The 22,397-nt window shown below is 26.3% G+C and overlaps 1 protein-coding gene across 7 annotated transcripts in view; it reads left to right on the top strand.

Moving 5' to 3' along the window:
- Positions 1–667: 667 nt before the first annotated feature.
- The window catches only part of LOC130671563 (LIM/homeobox protein Lhx5-like), a 38,103-nt gene continuing 16,373 nt past the window's right edge, over positions 668–22,397 (top strand). For 5 of the 7 annotated variants that reach the window (XM_057475529.1, XM_057475530.1, XM_057475527.1 and 2 more), the window contains exons 1-2: positions 3,419–3,562; positions 11,245–11,434. In XM_057475529.1, coding sequence (XP_057331512.1) covers positions 11,262–11,434 — 173 coding nt within the window. In that variant the 5' untranslated portion in view covers positions 3,419–3,562; positions 11,245–11,261. Of the gene's footprint in view, positions 774–847; positions 1,099–3,418; positions 3,563–7,295; positions 7,316–11,244; positions 11,435–22,397 lie in introns of those variants that run through there. The other 2 variants (XM_057475525.1, XM_057475526.1) reach the window with 2 other exon arrangements.

Here is a 22,397-nt window from a genome sequence, read left to right as displayed (position 1 = left end):
TTTAAACAATAAATTATAAAAAAAAAAATATTTTAAAAAATTGCACTTGCAGTTTTTTAAATTTTCTACATGTGCATATTTTTAGTTTTTGGTTTTTTGTAATTGATTTGATAAAAAAAAATCCAAAAATTACTGTGTCTGCTAACTTCAGGATCATCGGGATCATTTGAATTTAAGTATTAAATGAAGTAATATTTAATTTTATTTAAATTACGGCCTATTATCCTATGAGTCAAAGTAATCAATTTACTTTAAAAAAGATCCGCCGAGTGACACCACATGTCCCTTTGAAAATTGTAAATATACTCACATTTTTTTTACTACATCTAATGTTCTATAAAATCACTGATTAGCTGAAGGGATATAATACATTTAATAATTATTTATAACAACATTTTATAATTATTTTCTGATAATTATTATTTTTTAAATATTTTCAAGTGTTCACTAAAAGTTATTTTTTTTTGTATGTTTAGATTTACAATAATATTTTAAAGAAACAAAGATAAGAGGTAAAAGAAAAAATTCTTTAAAACATTCTATCTTAATTAATTAATTGAATTAAAAATTGATACTAATTGATATAAATAAATTCCGCATGTCTGACCAGTTACGAAATATTCCCTGTCTGATCTATAATTACTATATCTACTATAATTATACTTCAGTAGATTTTTACTTTAATGTCAGACAAAGTACACGTATTTAAAATATGAAGTATTGATACTTATCAAATAACAAAAATGAATTAATAAACAAAAAATATTTTAAAGGTATGTAAGATTTTTGGTATTATTTTTATGTAATAAAAATTTTGTATCCAAAAAAAGTTGACTTAATGTTTCAGATTTGAATTAAATTGTTTGAGAAAAAAATGATGTAAAAAAATTTTTTAAAAATATTATGAGTTTATTAAGAAGAGAAAGTCAGCTAAAATATAAATTTTGAAATAATTAGATGTAATCATCAAATATGCATAAAATAATGGTACTTTGATGTTATATGCGTACACGCAGGCATTGGTTTTGTGGCTATTCTGACCACAAAGCAATGATGGATAATAACTATGGATAACTACAAAGTCTTCCAAGAAGTCAGGTGTGGTAAACATTTTTTTTTTTTTTTTTATTTTCTTCACATTAAGACTTACATTAGTGATTTTTTATTTTTTTTTGACGTTAAAAAATAAGCATTGGTCACCTGTACACGATGCAGTTAGATATTTTCACTAAAATTATGCGGTTTTTACTTCAATAAGTGTTATCTATGAGATTCTATGATGTATAAAATTATAAACTTTAGTTTTTAAGGATAAAACAATTATTTGTTACAAATTGATATTTTTTTTTACAAAATGTTTGATTTTTTTTTTTAAATCAAATAATATATTTTCATATATTAACCCTTACACGTTCATAACTATTCCAAGACAGTAAAAATATTTTTGTTTATTAATATCTATCTATTTTGATCTAATTCAATATAAAAGTAATACATAAGACAGAAATTGGGTATATTTTAGTGTTTTTGGAATGGGAACACATATATCCCTCTATGCCTTCAGGTATGCATTTTTCAATTGATTACAATAAATTATTTCGCGCTTTTATTGAAAAATAAAGACAAACTATGGCAGAAAATACAATTTATTAAATATATATACTTATTTATAATATTAAATATTATGAAATTCTACAAAAAAAATTACGATCTGAAGTATAACATAAATGAGCATCACATGGAGAGCATGTATTATTTGTGCAATTTTGCAAGCGACGTTTAGCGCACTGTATTTTTTCTATTACTAAATTTTACCATTACATGTGAAGGTGTTCCGCGAAAACTTGAAAAAGTATCAAAAATTAAAAATTATAAATCTAAAAAAGATTTTATTTGGCCAGTATATTATTGTAAATCGGAAAAATTATGCGGGGACAAATGTGTCTCTTATGCGTGAAAGGATTAATTTACGTTGCATAAATTACTGCAAATCTTTCAGCAAAGCGGAAGTTTTAAAATTTTTTTAAGGTGGTCGTAGTGATGAAAAAACGATGCATAAAAAAAAATGAAATAATAATGATAATTGAAAGAATGAAGATGCATAAAACATTGACGAGAAGTTATTCTCTTTTGAAAGTGTGACGTAGTAACCTGTAGCATTTTGATAGTGCTTAGTGTTTAAACTCACTTTGCTCGAAGGATCGATAGTTAACCAGTCACGAGGCGGCACCATCGGCAGCCGCCACCATCCTTTGCTACTGTCGCGGACGGAAGCTGGTCCATCCCCAGTATTTCTCCCTCTCAGAGGTTTATATTTCCTTAGTATTCGTACAGCAGCCATTCTAAAGCCGATGTCGAATATTGTCGGGGGAGAAATACGCCTTTTTACGGGCTTTTCAGCCAATAGCCAAGACTCGCTATGGGATACAGATTCTGTTGTGGGCGTGACTGAATCCGCGGCTTTTCAGCCCATCATATATCGAGGTGGGGTTCTCGGTTCCAGGTGCGGCCAGTTGGCTGGCGAACTTCGAAGCGAGTGTGTTTGAAATTTCTTATGTTTATTCAACCCTTAAATTATTTCACGATTTTCGCCGGCATCAAACGCGTGTTTATTAATTTAACATTTAAATATATTGTTATTATAAAACAAAATATGAACTTATGTACTAGTGTGTTGTATAGTAATTAATATAAACATAAAATTTGTAACAAAACAAAAAAGGATTACTGTGAAAGTATAAAGTAAAATTTTTATGTATATAAAAAATATATGAATAAAGTATGCCGCTAATTATCCGTCGGACTTTGTTGTGGAAATACTATTTGAAAATCATAATAAGTTTTTCGTGACAATATCCGTTTAATATGGAGCATCATATATTTATTGTTGTATTGTGATGGTGATGACGATTTAATGTGATAAGAATTTATAAAAATTCAGTAAAAAATGTAATGATGATATTTTTTTCAAGTTCAATGATTCCAACATTATTTGGATTTATTAATTAATTGATTTTACATAAAATATCGTGGGTTTAATTTTTTAGATGCTGCCAAAATAAAAAAAAATTATTATTTTTATTATAATAAAAAAAAAAATATATATGTATATATATTGTAAACATGTGTTTGTGCAGCAAATGAAATAAAAAATAAGAAATATAAATAAATTGTTATTGTGTAAAATAATTATTTATTATTTATTTTTTGATATATTAGTGTTACGGTGTTGGAGTTTAATTTAAAAAATTTGTAGTGCGTGTATTGTGAGTGATCCGCGTGTCGGATATAACTGCAGTAAAAGTGGGTGCGCTGGGGCCCTCGGGACCGTTCGAAAGGTTCGGGTTAGTGGAAGGTGGTCGTATCAGTGGTCCCTTAACCGCCGAGAGAGTGGGGGTGGGGGCGGCCGCTGCCGCGGCTGGGGAGGTGGAGGGGTACGGGGTTGCTGGGGCCGGGGGAGGTGCCCCTGGGGTCACCGTGAGCAGCACCCCCCGATTAAGGGAAGCCACTCTTGGAGGCTCCCGTTGTGCCCCCCTCGCTCTCACCCAGGCCCATAATATTGGTAAGATACCTAAATTACTGCCAATTTTACTCCCCATTCATTCTTTCATTTTTTTATTCTTTAAATTATCTTGCAATCCTTCGTTTTTACTTTTTTTATTTTCGATTTATGAATCGCGTTTCAATATTATACTCTAAGATAACCGGTATAAATTCAAGCTTGGATTTGATTTTGATAGTTGTACTCTTTTAAAAATATTATTAACATCAAATATATTCTCATAAAAATAGTTGGAGAAATTGGATTCTTCAAATAATATATAAAGTCATTAGTTTTCGATTAAATTGCTAAAACGATTTTATTCTGTCTAATAAGTATATATATGTATGTTCAATTGTTCATATTGTTCATCGTAAATTATGTGAGGATAATATTTGTAAATATGTGTGACGGATATTTTCAACCATAGGTATTAGTTGATGTGTCAGCGGAATTTAAATATATTCCAATAAAAGATCGATAGATAAATGATAACAATGTATTGCAGGGAAATTACTCATTTTTTTGTTATTACTTGTAGACAATGTCAGTACAACAGTTTTTAAAAAGCGACACAAAAATTTTTCACAAATCACACACATTTTCATTCATGAAATATACGTGGTTAAAGTTTTCCTTATTTTAAAGGGGTAAAGTTAACCGATTTTCAATTAAATTTCATTCACAGGCAAACACTGGAAACCTGAAGTAGAGAATCTTTAGCGTTTTTTGAAACCTTAATAGGGGGCTAAAAATTTCATAAATTCAAAAATTCTATAATTCGTCTCCGAGAAAAATTGTTTTAAAATTCTGATTTACTCTACGAGTGCCACAAAGAAAGTCCCGTTTATTTTTCTGAGTGTAAGAAAGAGGTTCGGTGGCGTTTCCCCTTAAATTTGAAATTAATTTATGAATGAAAATTTTTGTGTTCTCGAATTTAAGTCAACAATTTTAAACTAGAATATATATTAATATCAAAATTCGAAAAAAATATCAAATATACCCCTGATTTATAAATTCTTTTTATAAAGTAAAAATTACAGGACATCAATTAATTTTTTCAATACGATAAATAATATGAATTTCTTATTTTTTTTATTTGATTGAAATTTTTTATTGAAAGAAAGAAGTAAAATATAATTTGATAGAATTTTAAAAATATAAGACTTTAATTACAAGTATTTAGTATATACATTTATTAATGAAAATTTTAATGGTTATTTATAACAATTAATCTATTGTTTGAGATTTTAGACTTGAAAAATAATTTTTAATTTTAACTTTTAAGTATCAATTTAATATCGATTAACAGAAATTTTTATTTTTTATATTTAACGACCTCGATAAACACCTATCGCTATAATATTTGCCCATATATCGTCACTATATATATTAAAGATCATAAACTTTCTTGAGTCGTATAGCGAGAATGATTTGCATCCCGTTGGATTTTATTTCAAGGGTACATATGTTTTAATAATAGCAGCGTTTATCATCTATTGTTCTTTTATTATATGATGCACAAAATAAATTAATATACTTTTTTAACATCTATACATACTTCTTTAAATAAGAGTCATACATTTTATAAGCATATAAAATAGCAATAAAACTATAAAAATTTATAAAAAAGTACACATTTGAAAATTTGATTTTTTTTTATAACTTTTAATAAAAATAAAATTCATATTTACATTTATAAAATATTTTAGAATAAAATTCGGTATGAAAGTTCGAAGAACAGTGTAAAAGGTCGTGATTCGCACGAGGGAGGATGTCGATAAAGGGGAATGTGAGGGTTAACAAGCAGAAGGGGTAGTTGCTCGGATGACAGCGCCGGTAGTAAGGGACTAGCTCCGCCCATCAGAGAAAACCGCGAGGAATTCATGAAAGTATAAAGAAAGATGAAGGAAGTGGCTTAGTAAAGTAAAGAACTAGGTTTAAAAATAAACAAAAATATTAAGTACAATGTACTTGAAAAAGTTTTTAACGACAACAATATAAAAACATGTGAGGAAGTGAAGAAATAAACATTTAAAACTTTGAAGATCAAATAAAATATGTATATACACTGTAAAAATCGGAAGTGAATTCAGAGTGAATATGTTGATTTTATTTAAATCCGAATTCACTCCGTCACTTGGAGTTTCGGAGTTTTTTTTTAAAAATCACTCCGCATACGGAGTAAATAGAGACTTTGTTTTTTCAGCGGAGTGATCTGGAATTTATTTCAATCCGCGGTTACTCCCCAAAGTTTTTACATATAGTTTTTATCAGAATATTTTATATTTCAGTACATCATAAAATGTCATTTCGTGGTACGGTTGATGTAAGCTATATATCAGGAAAGTTTTGAATTAATGATGGAAAATAAAGTCTATTTCTTTAACTTCATAAGTATGAAGGTTTCCATTATCAGTTTATAATTTTTAAAAACTATTTCGCCTTTCGACGATTTATAATTTTTACAGAGTTTTTTTTATATAATTAATATTTTCCAAAACCCCCTCTTGGAGTAAAAAATTCACTCCTGCTCTCTAAACATGAATAAGTGAAATGAATGAATATTTACTAATCCGGAGTGCCAATCGAACCACTTTTTGAAATTAGTGGTTCGATTTGCACTTTGAATCAGTGAAATATTCACTTATTTTCACGAATTCATGTTTAGAGAGTGAAGGAAGAGAATTTAAAAAAAATCATTTACTCCGCGTTCACTCCAGATTCACCTTGTAAATTCTTTACAGTGTATTAAACGAAATTCAATTTTAAGTTAAACAATAACATTTTATTGGGAAATTTCATTCATTGACCAGATTTGAAAAATTACATGTACAATATATTTAATAAATGCATTTAATACAAAACTGCCTCATTTAACTTGTACAATATAATATTTATTATTCTATGTTACATATTTGTATGCATATATATGATTTTAATATAAAAAAAAGGTAATTAAATTTAATGAATAAAAATGGGTAGTAATTTAATACATAATTTATATACATATATAGGATAAATACTATTAAAAAATATCATAATCGAAGTTAATATATACGTACCTATTTAAAAACAAATCAATCATTTTGATTCAGTAATTATAATTTTTTACTGAGAGGCTATTTTATGATAAATTAATAATTAATACTTTAATTTATAAAAGTATTAATTATTAATATATAGTCATTTTTATACATAAATTATCATGATAAAAAATCCTTATCATATTCAAATAATAACCATATTTCTTTTAAATGTATATGGATTATGTTACGCAGAACTTTTTTTAATAAAACTTACACCCCAAAAATTTGCGTGAGAACATATCAAGTATTTAAATCTTTATTATATGTGCTTAGTAATAAATGACACTTAATTTATATAAATTACACTGTAAAAATTTGCGGATTAAATCTGGAGTGAATGTGGGAGCGGATTTATTACTCCAAAGGAAAGTTATATTTTTAACATTAAAACTCCAGGCCGGAATTGATACGAATTGAAATAAAATTCATAATTACTCCGTATTCACTCCCAATTTATTACAGTGTACTGATTACTATCATCGAAAAAAAAATTATTTCGATCATCGCGATAAAGTTTTCTGATTATTACGATACTAGACAACTAGTTGAAAGTTATAGTTAGTAAGAAATAAACTTTAGTGACGACAGCATCTTGGAGCAAGCGGTGGCAAAACAGATCGCTATTATATATAGCCGGACGTATTTTGCTACGATAGCTGTACCTTGAGTTAAAAAAGACTTTTAGGTAACATAAGACAAATAATCTTGACTTAAGAATTTACTTTATTAATTTTTATCAATAAATGATCTTTTATCGTAATAATTTATTAATATAATTAAAAAAAATTCCTTTACTCTAAAAATCATCATATTGTTATTAAAAATAATTTTTTTATTATATTTATGGTGAAAATTAATAATTACTCTTTAGTTAACGAAATCTACTAGTAAATAGTGAACATTTTGTTTTTTTTTTTACTAATTTTTACGAATTCAATTTTAGAGAGTCGTAAAAATAAATATCAATAAAACTTTGTTTGTATGCGACATTAATTTTGTCAAGTTAAATGTCTAGTTGATTAAAATAATTGTTCAATATAATTGGTGACTCAAAAGATTATATACTTTTTAGTTTAGTCCGGGCCTTTTTTTGCTCAGTGTACAAGATTGCTCTTGTAATTGGACTCATTTTTGGCACTTCGATAGATGGCTTTAAGTAAGAATTTTTTTCTTGTCCAATTCTTCTACTAATATAGGGAAGACCAGAACACGACGGCCCAGTTCAAAAATTTGGTAAAGACAAAAATAATTTTGTCGACGGTTCATTTGAAATTTAGAGTTGATTAGGAAAGTTAGACTATTCAAATAAAATAAGATACCCATATAGAAAATCCAATGAAATAAATTTATTTTTTATAACAAAAAAAATTTTTATTTTATAAATTTTTTAAAGAAAAAATCGTCGTATTTTAGAAAAAATTTTTTTATGTTAATTTAAATCGAGAATAATAAATTGTACAACAAAAATATTTTTTTAAAATAATTTTTAAGGGTGGGCCGTCATGCCAAGAAGGCTAAATATTACGAAACTAAAGTCTGATTTTGATCTAAAGATGCGACGAAAACCAGACTAAAAATTATGAAACGAAGTCTGAAAATAGTTTAAATGAAGAAAAGTACGGCCAAAACTCGGTTAAACTTCACATGTTAATTATAAATACAAAAAAAAAAAAAAAAAATAAAATTGAATAAAACGATTTATTTCAATGGAACATGGGAATTTTTATAATTATACAGTAAAATATAAGGCATAAGAACTGCTCTATCACGATTAGGATAAATTATGATATTATGAACAGGATTTTATAAATAATACAAGGATACTGTAAAAAAAGCGGTGTTAAAATAAATTGACACCGTCGAGCAGTGTTACTTCAATCGGTATTAAAACGGTGTACATGCATGCGGAATAAATTAACTCTGATCGAAGTATATAAGGATGTGAGTACAAGTATTTTAAGATTTACAAAATAGTAAAAAATAATAATAATAATTTTTCGATAGAATTACGAAATTATCGTTAATTGAGATTAAAATAATTTGATTACCTATAAAATAAGCAATACCACTTTTATTAGTCTGAACAAATCGCTTAAATTTTTGAACACATCAAATTAACCCGAGTCGAAATCTAAGGCATTCTCAAAACTTGGAATGAACCTTCTTATACTTACAAAGGGTTGAATTGAACCTACTTAGACTTATAGAGGCATGAATTAGACCTAAAAGAAGGACTTGCAAGGAATACTATAAAAAGGTAAAATTATGGAATTCACGGACTACTGGAGAATTGATGCAAGTGATGCAGTCATCTCTCCAGTGGGCTAATGACTCCCAAGGATATATTGGGTCCCACAGGCAGCCTGGGACTAACAGAGGGTCGATTCAAAAAATTCAAAGGCTACTACAAAATTGCTGCAAGTGATCCAACGATTTTATCAGTATATTAGTTACACCTCTAGAAGTAGAATTATACCTAGAAACAGCTTGAGATCAACAGAGAGTCGATTTCAAAAATTCTGAGCTCGTTCGTTTCACAATAACATATGTCTTTGTAGGTCTAATGCATGTCTTTATAAGTCTAAGTTGGTTCATCGCAAACTTTTACAATGATTATGTCTTAAAAAGTCTAATTTACGTTTTCAATGCACATTTAGGTTCGAAGTATGCCTTAGATTTCGCCTCGGAAAATATTTAAGAACAATATAATAATTACTTTTATCATAACTCTTACGTTTTTCATAAGGTAATAACCGATTTAAAGATGATAAGTTATAATCATTGATAATTTTATTTGTTTTCCTGGTGATTTAGTTCGTAACGAGACTTGAATCATAAAAATCTATTTCTCATATTTTATACAATACCATTAAAATGTCAATGGGGACGAATATTCTTTGGATGTCTTCATAAATTGGCAAATCTGTCGTATCATTAATTTTTGAAACAATAAAAAGTTTTTTTTTTTTTTAAATTAGAAAACAATTCGACTTCCGATACTCCCACAAAAAAGCTACTTTTTTTTTCAACACCGCTTAACACTGAGAAAAATTTGACGCATCGATAACTTTAACACCGGGGTAGTGTAGTTTTATACCGATTTTTTTACAGTGTAATTAAATTGATACCGATAAGAAGAATTGATTTTTTGTAGCAAGTGTCATTTGTGTAGAAAAAATTTTTTTTCGTCTATCTAATTTTTAGTAAATTTTGGCTAATTAATCATAGGAAATTTTCTTTTTATTCTTATATATAATTGCACTTGGGAAATTAATTTAAATGTTTTATTAAAATTATAAAGCAAGTGTCTCAAATTCTCAATAAGGAGCAGTAGATAAGGTACATGTCTAGTCTGAAAAGCAGATCGATTTCGTGTACAGGCGCTAACGTTTAAGTAGAAACAGTCAGTATATTGATGACATGTCTCTCGAAACAGTAGACCGATACGCGCATTTATAGACATGTTGATAAATTGATTTATTGATGTATACAACATTAGTTATAATTTAAAAACATATTCAAAACATCATTAAAGTTTGCCGTGAAAATAAATTAAACTGCATAATATAATCATTATAACATTAAAATATATATTTTTTTAATATACCCACATGTATACATATATATTTTCTATAGCATGATTTGATAAAACTTTTGATTTATTAATATTTTTATTATTGATATCAATTAATATTAATTACATAATTTAAAATAAATGTCGATAATAAAATTATATCATACATTAATTAAATCATTTTTTTTACCCAAAATAATTCATTTTTTCAAACAAATTTTTTTCTTCAAAGTAAATTAGATATTTACAACAATTTTTTAAAATTAATTCTTTTAGTTTTTATGATTTATAAAAAATTATACAATCTACTAATAACAAGTAGTTTATTTTATTATTACATGCGTATATTTTTTATTTAAAAATAATTATTCTTAAAAATGATCTATTTCTCTAATCTAAATATTTCATTATATTATTTGGTCTTTGAAGAAATAGTTTACCGTTAGAACACTTTAGAAAACTGATTTTTGTTTCTACTATTATTCTTATTATATGTATAGAGTATAAATTTAAAAACCATTAATACAATTTTCCTGAGCCACAAACTACCATTGAACTTACATCAACCATACCACGAAATGTCATTTTATATTGTACCGAAATATAAAATCCGAGTGACTCCGAAATCACTTTGCTCAAAAAAAAAAAAATCTATTTACTATCAATATTGATTTTAATTTTTTACTTATAAGATTATTCGAGTATAAATTCTGATGTCACCTTAGTATAGTACGTTTTTATCGCACTTTAAAGATTTAGTGAAAAATCATTGAATTATTGATGAATTTTTTTGGTATACGAAAGACGAGAAAATAAAAATGAAAAGATTTTTTGAAAATACTGTTTGTAATTCTTGTAGAACAACATATTTAATAATTCGATAATTTTTTTTAGTATATTTTAATGACAAAATGACGTTAAAAGTTTCAGTACACTTGTACATCTTTCATGTTAATGTTAAAGTATATATATTTTTCAACTTTCCCTAATAATCATAAAGAACTTAAATAATATATATTACATTGATGTTTATTTTACAGGGAGGTGTGGTTTGGCAATGCTCCTGTCGTGTGCAGGATGCAAGAAACCAATAATGGACAAATTTTTTCTTAACGTTTTGGAGCGAGCGTGGCATGGTGACTGTGTGCGTTGCTTCGATTGTGGAACCGAACTTCAGGAAAAATGTTTTTCACGTGAATCAAAATTATTTTGCCGGAATGATTTCTTCAGGTAAATATGTTTTTTATTAATTAGTTATATTTATTACTTTTAAAAACATCTGTCAATCACTTAATCTGAAATTTTATTTTATTGTAGAATATATGAGTTATTAATTGAATTATAGATGAGTTATATAAAATTATATTATAAAAAATTGACCGAAAAATTTATTACCGTCATTTCGCATCTTGATAGAAGTGAAGAGAAATTTTCTACGAATTTTTTTAAATCAAAACATCGGTTCGTATGTTGAGTGATATGAGTTGCAGTTTACTTACAATTACAAGTGCTCATACATTTAACATTACCGAGGAAATTATTTTATAAAAAATTGACCGAAAAGTTGACTAAATCATATTTGACGTCAATTGACGAGCGATTGTTTGTAAATTTCTCGTGATCTGACTGAACATAAAAATGATAGTCATTTTGTATTATTATATTAAATAGAGCAAAAAGTGGGACTATCTTGCCTTCTATTTGAGGAAAAATTAAATCTTATGTGAAGTAAATCTTAGCAATAGCGCAGGTGTTACATTAATCGCGATTAACAATCACTTTTTATTATTTTTATTGCTCTATTCGAAGAAAGAAAACTTTCTTATAAGAAATAAATATCAATAGTGATTTGATTAATTACTTTTCATAAATACTTATATCATTAACAATACTATTCATAACTTTCCTCGACTAGTCGCTGTAAAAAATTTATTGTGTATAGTTAAAAAACATTGTGGTTTATAATGTAAACCTTGACATTTTTGTAGAAACCAATTTTAGAATGATACCCTAAATTTTTAAGTCCTCATTTTTATATTTTTTATATAATATTGTATTTCTTAAAATATCCATTCAAAATACTATAAATATTAGAAACTATAAATAAAATATATTACAAGTTAGAAGACGGGTACATTTGAAATATTTTTTGACCTAACAAAAAAATCTACATAAAATTTATTTTTCAAAAGAGTTCGGTCCTTTCGCCGATCAAAATATGGATCATAAAAATTTTTTCTTGGAAATATTTTATTCTGCCGTCAAATATGACTCGTTTGATTTTAACATCCGTATTGATAAATGTATGATGAGTAAATATATATTTATTCCTGATTCTTGTTTTAATATTTTTTAGTGATAGATTCAAGTATTAGTAGATTTTATTGTTTATTTAAACAGAGTCTATTTTTATTTATTATACATATTTAATTACTAATTATCAACAAAATAAAATTCAAATGATTGATTGGCATTTTAAATTTTGTTAAATAAACTTGTCACAGGTAGAAAAAAAATTTAGATTGGACATATTAATTATGAGAAAATAAATATATTCAGGTTGAATATAATTTTTTGTATGATAAGAGAATGTGGTATTGCAAGTGTTTGATATATCTTGATAATATCATACAGGACTCATTGATATGTGTATATAATGATGCATATCTCGAGAAAGTTAAAAATTATTAACTTTATATTTTGAAACATATAAACCTTATATTTAAACTTACAATGTAGCTTTAAGTAGATAACAGATGCGTTGAAAGTAGACAACTCACACACTTTTAAATGATATATATTTATTAAAAAATTATTAAAATGTAATTTTATGAAATAAGTATAATATCAATACTTTAAAAACTATAAATATTTTCTAAAAAATATTATTTTTCTATATAATAGCTGAAGTAACTTACGAAGTTTTAATTACCCATTTTATATAAAGAATTTTCTAACAAAAAAAATTGGGAACCGGTTGAGCCTCCGGTTCAGCCCCAAAACTTCTCGTTATTTTCGAGCTCAATGAGCTTGAAAAAATATAACACGTACGTTTTTGGGCTCTCTGTGCACAAAAATATTTTATTTATGATACACTCAAAAAATTTAACGGTATTTTTTGTATAGAAAATTACAAAAAAACTACCATAGGTATAATAACATGGAGATTGTATGGAATTATAATCAACATTACCAATAACAGAAATTTTTCGAATATACCGAATAAAATTTACAATGTGAATTGTAATTTCGACAAACCACTAGATTAAATTTTATTCCATAAATTTTTATTAGCTACATTGTAATTGATTATGTTAAATTATAATACTTGTTAAAATATTCGTAAAAAATAAATTTTAATTCAAAGAAAGCTGAAAAAAATTGGTCAGGTGCATTCAGTTGCTCAACATACATAAGTACAATCACTTAGTAACAACAAAATATAAGTAAGTTAAATTTGTAAAACAAATTATAATTTATTTATTCAAATAAATCACATAAAGATGCTCGCTTACGTTTCGATACGTCACGTAATTAATTATAATCTATCTATAGATCTATAGATCTAACGAGAAATAATAACCATTCAGATTAGTAATTTATGTTATTTAACAAATGTTAAGAAATTTGGTCATTTTTTGAATTTTTTGTTGCTGACATTTCTTTAACTAATTGACCAATAAAGATGACACTAAACGTGAAACGAAAAAGCTAATTGAGACAGCGATCTACCAATAGATTATTAAGGCATTTTTTCGTTCATTTTATGATTGGAACTTAGAAACACAGAGAAGTTAACATTAATTTGGTAATTTATTAACTCGTGGCCTTACAATTTTGATTTAGAATCTCAGTCAGTAATTTGTAATTTAGCACAGTGGTGTAAACTTATAAATAAAAGTAAATAATTATAATTAAAATTAATTTGTAACAAAAAATAAATATTATCAATTTTGTGGTCGATAAAAAATTTACAATTATTAATTATTTGAATTTTTTACAAAAAAAAAAACGAATTTTGAATTGCTTTAATTGGATACCACTCACGCACACATTTTGTTTATTCAATTATATATTTTTTAACTTCTCGCGAAGACAATTAGAATTTTTTTTTTTCAAATATAGAAGTGTAAGATTAATTTTCAAATTAAATTGATGTATTTCTTTAAATTTGTATTATAAAAAAAAAAAAAAAATTCGGGATGACTCCAATAACTTCCCGACTCTTCAAATGATATGTAAAAAAAAGTCTTCATTCACTTTTAAATTCATTCAAATAGATGTGAATGTAATAAAAAGTAAATTTGGATATTTAATAAACAAAAACAAAAAAAAATTAAAATATTAAAAATACGATGGAAAGGTAAAAAACGATAACCGGTCGCGTGAAAGACTTATATATAGTTGGCTCGTAAATAATCTCGCGATTCAAAGCGCGAGAAGTAACTCTCAGTGTTTGGTTGTTTCTCATACACTCTGGACCAATATATGATGTGAATTCTTAACTCGAAGAGCCGACGTGAATTCCCAAGTCAAAGTCGTATTGACGTTAACTATACGACTGTGGTAGTGTAGAACCAAACGCACGATAAACGTATGAAGAGTATAGTTTACATGCATATGTAGCTTGTATGGTAGTACTATATAGGCTTACCTACTCGCACACGTCGCAACGTTAACGTAGAGAACTAAACGTGGAAATATAATAAATGTACCATGACGCTGGCTCGTGAGAGTCAAGTCCGTTGGGCGTGACGGGTACGCTGGAGAGTCGAACTAACGCCGTCTTCCTTTCCAGGAAGGTCTAGACATATCCTCGACTATGTGGATTCGTACATGAAGACAACATTTTTATACTGACCACCTTCAGAGTCACTCTTTATAGTATGAAACTGTGAAAGTTTAATGTTTTTCTATACAATTTATTAATTTCATACATTAGCTATAAATTTTTGTTGATTAAAACTAAAAAAAAAATTTAATATTTTATCTCATAAAGTAAAGGATCCATTACCCGCTCACTTATCATTGAAGTGATATTAAAACCAGTCGGTTTAAACTAGGAAATGAAATGAAAACTCATTATTTTTAGTAATTTTTTGTAGTTTTAAATATTCGAAAAAAATTTTAATTTGAAGGATAGTCTTGATAATTAATTTTTTTAAATAACGTCGTTAAGTGTATTCATAATTGCTCACTAAAAGTTGTGACGTACAATTACTCGATCAACACATGGCCTCCTATTCCATCAAAAACAATACCAATTGAACTATAATAAGTTTATTACCGTGTAAAAAAATTCGTTGAAAAAGGGTTAAAAAAAGTGTTGACTATTCTAAAGTTCAAAACCTGATACAACGACAAACTTTTTTTAAACGATTTTTGAATTTCTAAAAATACAAAGAAAAAAACAAACTGACTTAATACTACACGCTGAAAAAAATGGTAATACTTGCCATCTTAACGAAGTAACTATTCCCATCCTTACATTTTAATGATTCTCATTCTTTTATGTTAACTTTTCCTATCGGAGATGGTAAGCATTCTTATCTAGATAGTAACCATTCTTATCTGTAATGATAATCATTACCATCTTAAAAGGCAGAATCAAAAATTTTTCAGACATAAGAAATATTACTATCTAGATGGTAACTATTACTATAGGCAATAGTAATTGTTACTATACGAGAAACGAATAGCTAACATAAAAGCATGATAATGATTATTACATACAGATGGTAATCATTCTGTATTGCAAGATGGCAATAGTTAGCATTTCTTTTCAGCGTGTACAAAGTAATGTTTTTTACTCATTTGTAAACTTTTTTTGATGCTCCATTAAAAGTGCTAGGTTTCATCATTTTTCTCAGTGGAAAATACGTTCAGAAAAAACTGATTTTGAACTATTTCTGAACATTTCTTATTTTAGCATGTCTTAATAATATTAGGATATTTATTGATTCTTCTTTTGAATTTTCTAATGTTTGAAAAACGTTCAGAAAAAGTTCGTCGATGCGTCACGTTTTGAAGTTTAGAATAGCCAAAACTTTTTTAACCCTTCTCAACAATTTATTTTTACACGGGTTGATTTTGAGAATAATTTATAAAATATATTACTTTATTTATAATCTTCACAAATTAAGAATATATACTGAATAACATATAATCATATACATTTAATCCAACAAACGAACGTTAATGTAAAATATGGCCTCCTGAGTGAGATTTTTAAAACAGTATTTATCAATGATAATTTTTTTACTTGAAGTTTTTTTTTTTATAAAAATTATAAAAACGCTTCGATCAGTTAAAGTGTCCGACTAATGGTACTGATCGGGTATAGGGTTAAATTTCAGTATCATAAAGAAGTAATTTTTATGAAATATGTATATAGATTTAACTTTGAACTTTCTTCAATCATTTTGATTACATATTTATTTTTAGTTTGTGTATAAATATAATAATTTTTTAAAATAATTAATCTTACACTGGGGTAAATAATTCGCGGGGTAAACGCGAAGTGGATGATTTTTTATTTATTCGATCCCTTCGGAGTGATATATTCAACATGACACGAGAAATTTTCTAGATACTTTGTATCACTATAAAAATTAATAACAGCTGCAAAATAAATAACAAATTACAAAAAAAAATAATTTTTTACATAATTATTAAAGTGTTTATTTGAAATTAGCTTCTTTTCTAAATTTGGACTATATGTAAATTTTATAAAAATACGATCACGGAAAAAAAATTCTACCAAATTAATTTTTAAGGCATTCCGACGTGCTCTGTAATTAAAGCTTATTACTGACAATATGGCGTAATAAATAAATAAATAAATAAATAAATATTACGGTTCAGGTGGCCTATTATAAAGCATTATAACAATGTCAAAGAATCCTCTATTAGTTATAGAGTAAAACATCAGGACGGTGCACTGTTCTTTACTATGAATAATCAATTTAGCCATTGCAAAATAAATTAATGTGTAAATTGCAAAATGCATGTGTGTACAGTTTGATAAACAATTTCTTAGTATAAACAACTTTACTGACCTGATGATAGTTAAGATAATATAATCTCAACCGAAATGTCAAGAATTACAATTTATATTACTATTTCTAAGATCGTATAGGGCTTTAATTATACATGCACATAATTATTTATATAAAGTTTGTTACTTGTATTAATAACAATAATAATAATTAATTATTATAGATATATAAAATTATCTATATCTGCGAATCGCGTTTATGATAATTATAATATTGTCCTCATAGTGGCAATGACTATCACTAAAAAAATGGAAATGATGGATTATACTACATATCACTAAATATGTCATCACATCGCTTAATTCCTGCTTTATACATATTTATTTTATATGATGGCTCCATAAAATCTTCATTCATTATACTTAAAATGATATATATAGTAGTAAAATATTATATTAACGTATAAATATAAAACATTTAAATATAAATATATAAATATAAATTGCAATATTGTAATTAATAAGTCATAAAAGTATAATAAAATATCCCATACAAAAAAGTATATATATGCCGACAGAGTAGCATACATACGACAATGCAAAAGATATATAAGCCGGATATATACATATTTTTCCGGGATATATACATATATATATATATATATATATATATATATATATATATATATATATATAGATATATGTATGTATATATATAATTTCGTGCGGAATCATATTCTTTCTGATTTTTTTTGTTATTTGATTATACATTAAAAAACAATATTTTTTTGAAAAATATATCAACAAAATTTTTTTTATTATTAATTTCATATCTTAGTTAAATAATAATTTTTTTCAAAGAAAAAAATCGAAATTTATTTGCAATACTTCAATAAAAAACAAGATCAGCGTATCCCGAACTGAGCTCAGATATCTTCGATTTAGAAAATGAATTTGAATTAAATCTTCAAATTTTTACACTAAAAATATATTAGATTTAAAATTTCCAATAACAATTTCTTGTAAGAAGAAAATAACATATTTCTCAAAGTTATTTTTTCTCTTAGTGTATAAAGTTGTGACAAAATTTGATTAAATAAATTAAATCTATATAAATATATATTAATATTCCGCAGTGGAAATAATTGAAATTAATAATACTCATAATTTGTAATTTGTTGAATCGTTGAGATAAAGCTTTTGTTTCGATTTATAAAAAGTCAGGAAACTCTATAGACGTCTCTCGTCTTATCAGCTTCTGTTTTTGGCATGAAATAACATTCATTCAGGAAATTTTTAAAGGGAACTTATATTAAATTTAATGGTCATTTATTTTTGAAACTATTTTATGAAAGTTATAGTAAGCCGTTAGAAATTATAAAAATTAATTTTAAATATATAATAATTAATTAATATTAAACTATTATTTAAAAATTCAAGTACATAATTCAGAAATTTTTTGAAAGTTCTCAGTATGAAAGTTCGAGTTTGTCTCAAAGCTCGAAGTTCAACTGTGGCTGAACTTTATTTTTTACGTACACATGTATATATGTGGCTCAATAACTTATAGATCAAATTGAACGGAATATAGTATAGGGCCGGATAGCTCAACTTGTAGAGCACTCGGCGCGATACCGAATTGGTCTGGGTTCGATTCCCACACACAAAAAAAGGAATTCTTGGGTCAAGAAGAAAATCGTTTCCAAAAATAAATTCTTAAATTAAAATATCCTCTTTTCTTGTTTGAAAAAATTTTCTCTTGGTAAAAAATTTTTTTTTTTTTAATTAGAGTATATAAAGCTCTTCAATAAAGAAATTCAATTTTGATTTAAAAATATAAATTTTTGCTTTAAATGTTTTTAGTTTCTCCGAACAAGAAAACAACTTGGTTGGCTCAAGAAAATTTAGCTCTTGGTTTTAGAAGATACCAACTCATTCTAAAAACATCGTTCTCTCAAATGTAGTCGATATCGATTCATTTCGATACATCGAGTTTTTAAACGGAGGCACATTTAACTTACTCCAAGTAAAAATTAATTTATTTAAAGATTTGATAACATTTAGTTCAAAATAAATGTAGACTTCATCTTAGAACGATTAATTTTAGATTTAAAAAATAAAAAACTCATTTTAAAACTAAATTATACATCAATGTAAATAAAAAATACTTTTATTTTAAAATATAATAAATAAGTTCAATTTCAAATTAATTGTTTTTATTAAAAATTCAATTCTCAGAATATATACAATTAATTATCAAAATAAATTTTGATTCTTTATTACAATAAGAAATTTTTTTTGTTTATGAAAATAAATTAAAGGTTATGTTATTTATCCTGGCTTCATTGACACTATGAACTGCATGATACCACACTAAAAAGGAAACAATTTTATATGAACTTAGGATTAGAAATGAAAACAAACTTGATTATCTGATATATGATTAAAAACAGCATAAATAAAAATTAACTTACTTTTTTCGCGATTGAAACGACACCCTTTAACTTAACTTAAATCAGGAAATAACACCAGATATAATGACTAATAACTACAATAACTCACATTTTTACCGAACACTTCAATTCAAAACAATTTATGTATATGAATTAGTTAATTGTATAATTAATAAACTAATACTATTAGAATATTGGTGTGTAATATATAATTGCACATATACGGCGCCAGCGCTGAACAGACTCGTTTCATTTTTTTGGGATCTTCGGGCGTCTACGTGTATACACAAAGTAGTGTCCGAAGTAGAGAAGCTGCATAGACCCGAGTGCTCCTGTTATCCGAATGCTGCTATGGAAAAAAACCAAGAGCTTGATTTTCTTGACTTGAATTTTTTTTATTTTTGTTTCAAGCAATAGCCACTAGTTGGTTTAAGAAATCTGACTCCTTACGTAGAGAAGTTAAATTTCATAGAATAAAATATTCAATATACATGAATGAAGAAATTCAAAATATTAATTCAAAAAACAATTTACTTTCTTAAAATATTTTTTCTTTTTGAACTAAAATCATATATTTTTAACTTAAAACTTTAACCCATTTGAGTCGAAAAAATAACTTTTTGAATCAAAATAATCAAAATTAAGAAAAAATTTTCTTCAACCAAGATTTATTCCATTTTCCTAAATATTCTCTTGACTCAAGATAATTCTCTTTGAACCAAGATAACCTTTCGGTCAGTGCAGTTCGGGCTATCTATATTTTTCTCAATTTATCTATAAATTGTCTTATTGAGAGGTTTGCATGTTTAGGTTTCCACTATATAAAAATCCACTACATATATACGTATGATACTTGTCTTATATAGTTGAACTATAAGAAGGACGTCTACTAAAAGTAGTAAACATATTTATATAATATGTATGTATGTAAATACCTCATCGTTTTTGAAGTTAACGAATAGCGTTAAATAAAATCAAACACTAAAATCTAAAGTTTACTTTAGTACTAATAAAACAGTACACTACCACATTACCTTCACATACTTCAATGTATTCACCATCGTGAGCTGGTAAAAGCAAATGAAAGGCATTGAAATCAGGCGCTCTTTGATGGATATATGTTAGAATATATGTTAGGTCACTGTATAGTCAGTATAAATATAAATTGTGCATACATGACATGTAATGAACAGGAGAATTAACTGACGCATATGCATTTTATTAATTTATAAATCAGAAAACGAAAGTGCACAAGTCATTTATGTGAGGACTAATGTATTATACAAAAATATATAAGGATAAAATGAGAGAGAGGATAAAATAAACGAGACAACGTATGAGAAACCGTGGACGCGGGTCCATAACAAATTGTGCTACAACTCTTCCCTTCCTCTCGTTTTTTATTAGTATGGTTCCGTTCTATATATATTTCTTGTTCTCAGCTAGAAGAATATCTATAGTTTGTTATTTTAAAAATTTTTTTTCAACCACCTAAATTTATCTTACTTTTTATTTTATATTTTAAAAATTTATTCTTTTGTTTTATCTTTTTTCCTTTGAATTTTATTTATTATTTTTTTTAACTCAAGAAAAAATTCATCAGTTTTACTGTACATCAACTCTGAACTCTAGTCTTAATTTTTTTTTATCCTTATCCTTATAGCTTTATTTCAATTTTATTTTAGTCTGTTTTGTTTTTACGTCTGGACTTAAGAGTCTTCTACTAGGATATATTTCTTGCTTGTATATACTACTACCCAAAGCCTTCTTCTATTAACGATTTATTTTTACGGTCAGCCAATATATGTAAGGTAGAAAAAAAGTTTTCGCATATGAAATCCAACGAGAGAATAAAACAAAATAAAAAGCTTAAAATAATGCAGTTAATATATGTGAATAAGATGAGAGAAAGAAAAAGAAGAGAAAAAAAAAAGCGAAAAAATAATGGGAAGGAATGATGGGTGTAAAAAATAAAAAAATTTTTAGAAGTCACTGAATTTACTGTGGGAATGGGAGTAACTAATTGCTATAATTAATTAAATAATTCCTGTAATTAGACGAGTGAGGATGGAGTCGCAAACGCAAAATATGCCTTCAGGATATCTATATACACTTTCTACCGTAAAAAAATCAAAGCTTCTGATTATGCTTCTATATAATATATGTCATCAAATATCGTGCAAATACCTTTTCTCACCATTCATTTTTTTATCACAAATTTTTTTGCAACTCTGATAATTATAGCTTTTTTATTGACATTAAGATAATTTTATACTGATTATTTTCAATAAAGTTTGTTTTAACTTCACTCTCATTTAAATCTAGAACACGTGAAGGCATCAAAACAAGGCTTTAAAGTGAAGTTTAATATTTAGAAAGTAATTATGAATATCAATAAATTTTATTTATTTTTTATCAATTTTGTATGACGATGTATAAAGAGTGTCATACTTTAAATCAATAAAAATTTTTTTAATTTCAATAAATTATTATGCTCTACTGTAATTACCGTTGTGAGTCTCTAAAAATTTTATATACTCTATTACATATAATTTCTATTTTAGATAAATAATATTCATTACAATATATCAATAAGTTCGAAATGTATAATAATGTTTATAGTGCAGCATAATAATTTTTTGGTGACTTAACTTCCTGTTTCAAGTTTGGTTGACGGCATAATAAAATTTCGTAGATTTTTTATGTCCATTTTTCTCCGTATGGGCGGAAAGTAAATATAGTA

This window comes from Microplitis mediator, chromosome 7, assembly GCF_029852145.1.
Source record: "Microplitis mediator isolate UGA2020A chromosome 7, iyMicMedi2.1, whole genome shotgun sequence".
Classification (NCBI taxonomy): domain Eukaryota; kingdom Metazoa; phylum Arthropoda; class Insecta; order Hymenoptera; family Braconidae; genus Microplitis; species Microplitis mediator.
This window is presented reverse-complemented; position numbering and strand designations above follow the sequence as displayed.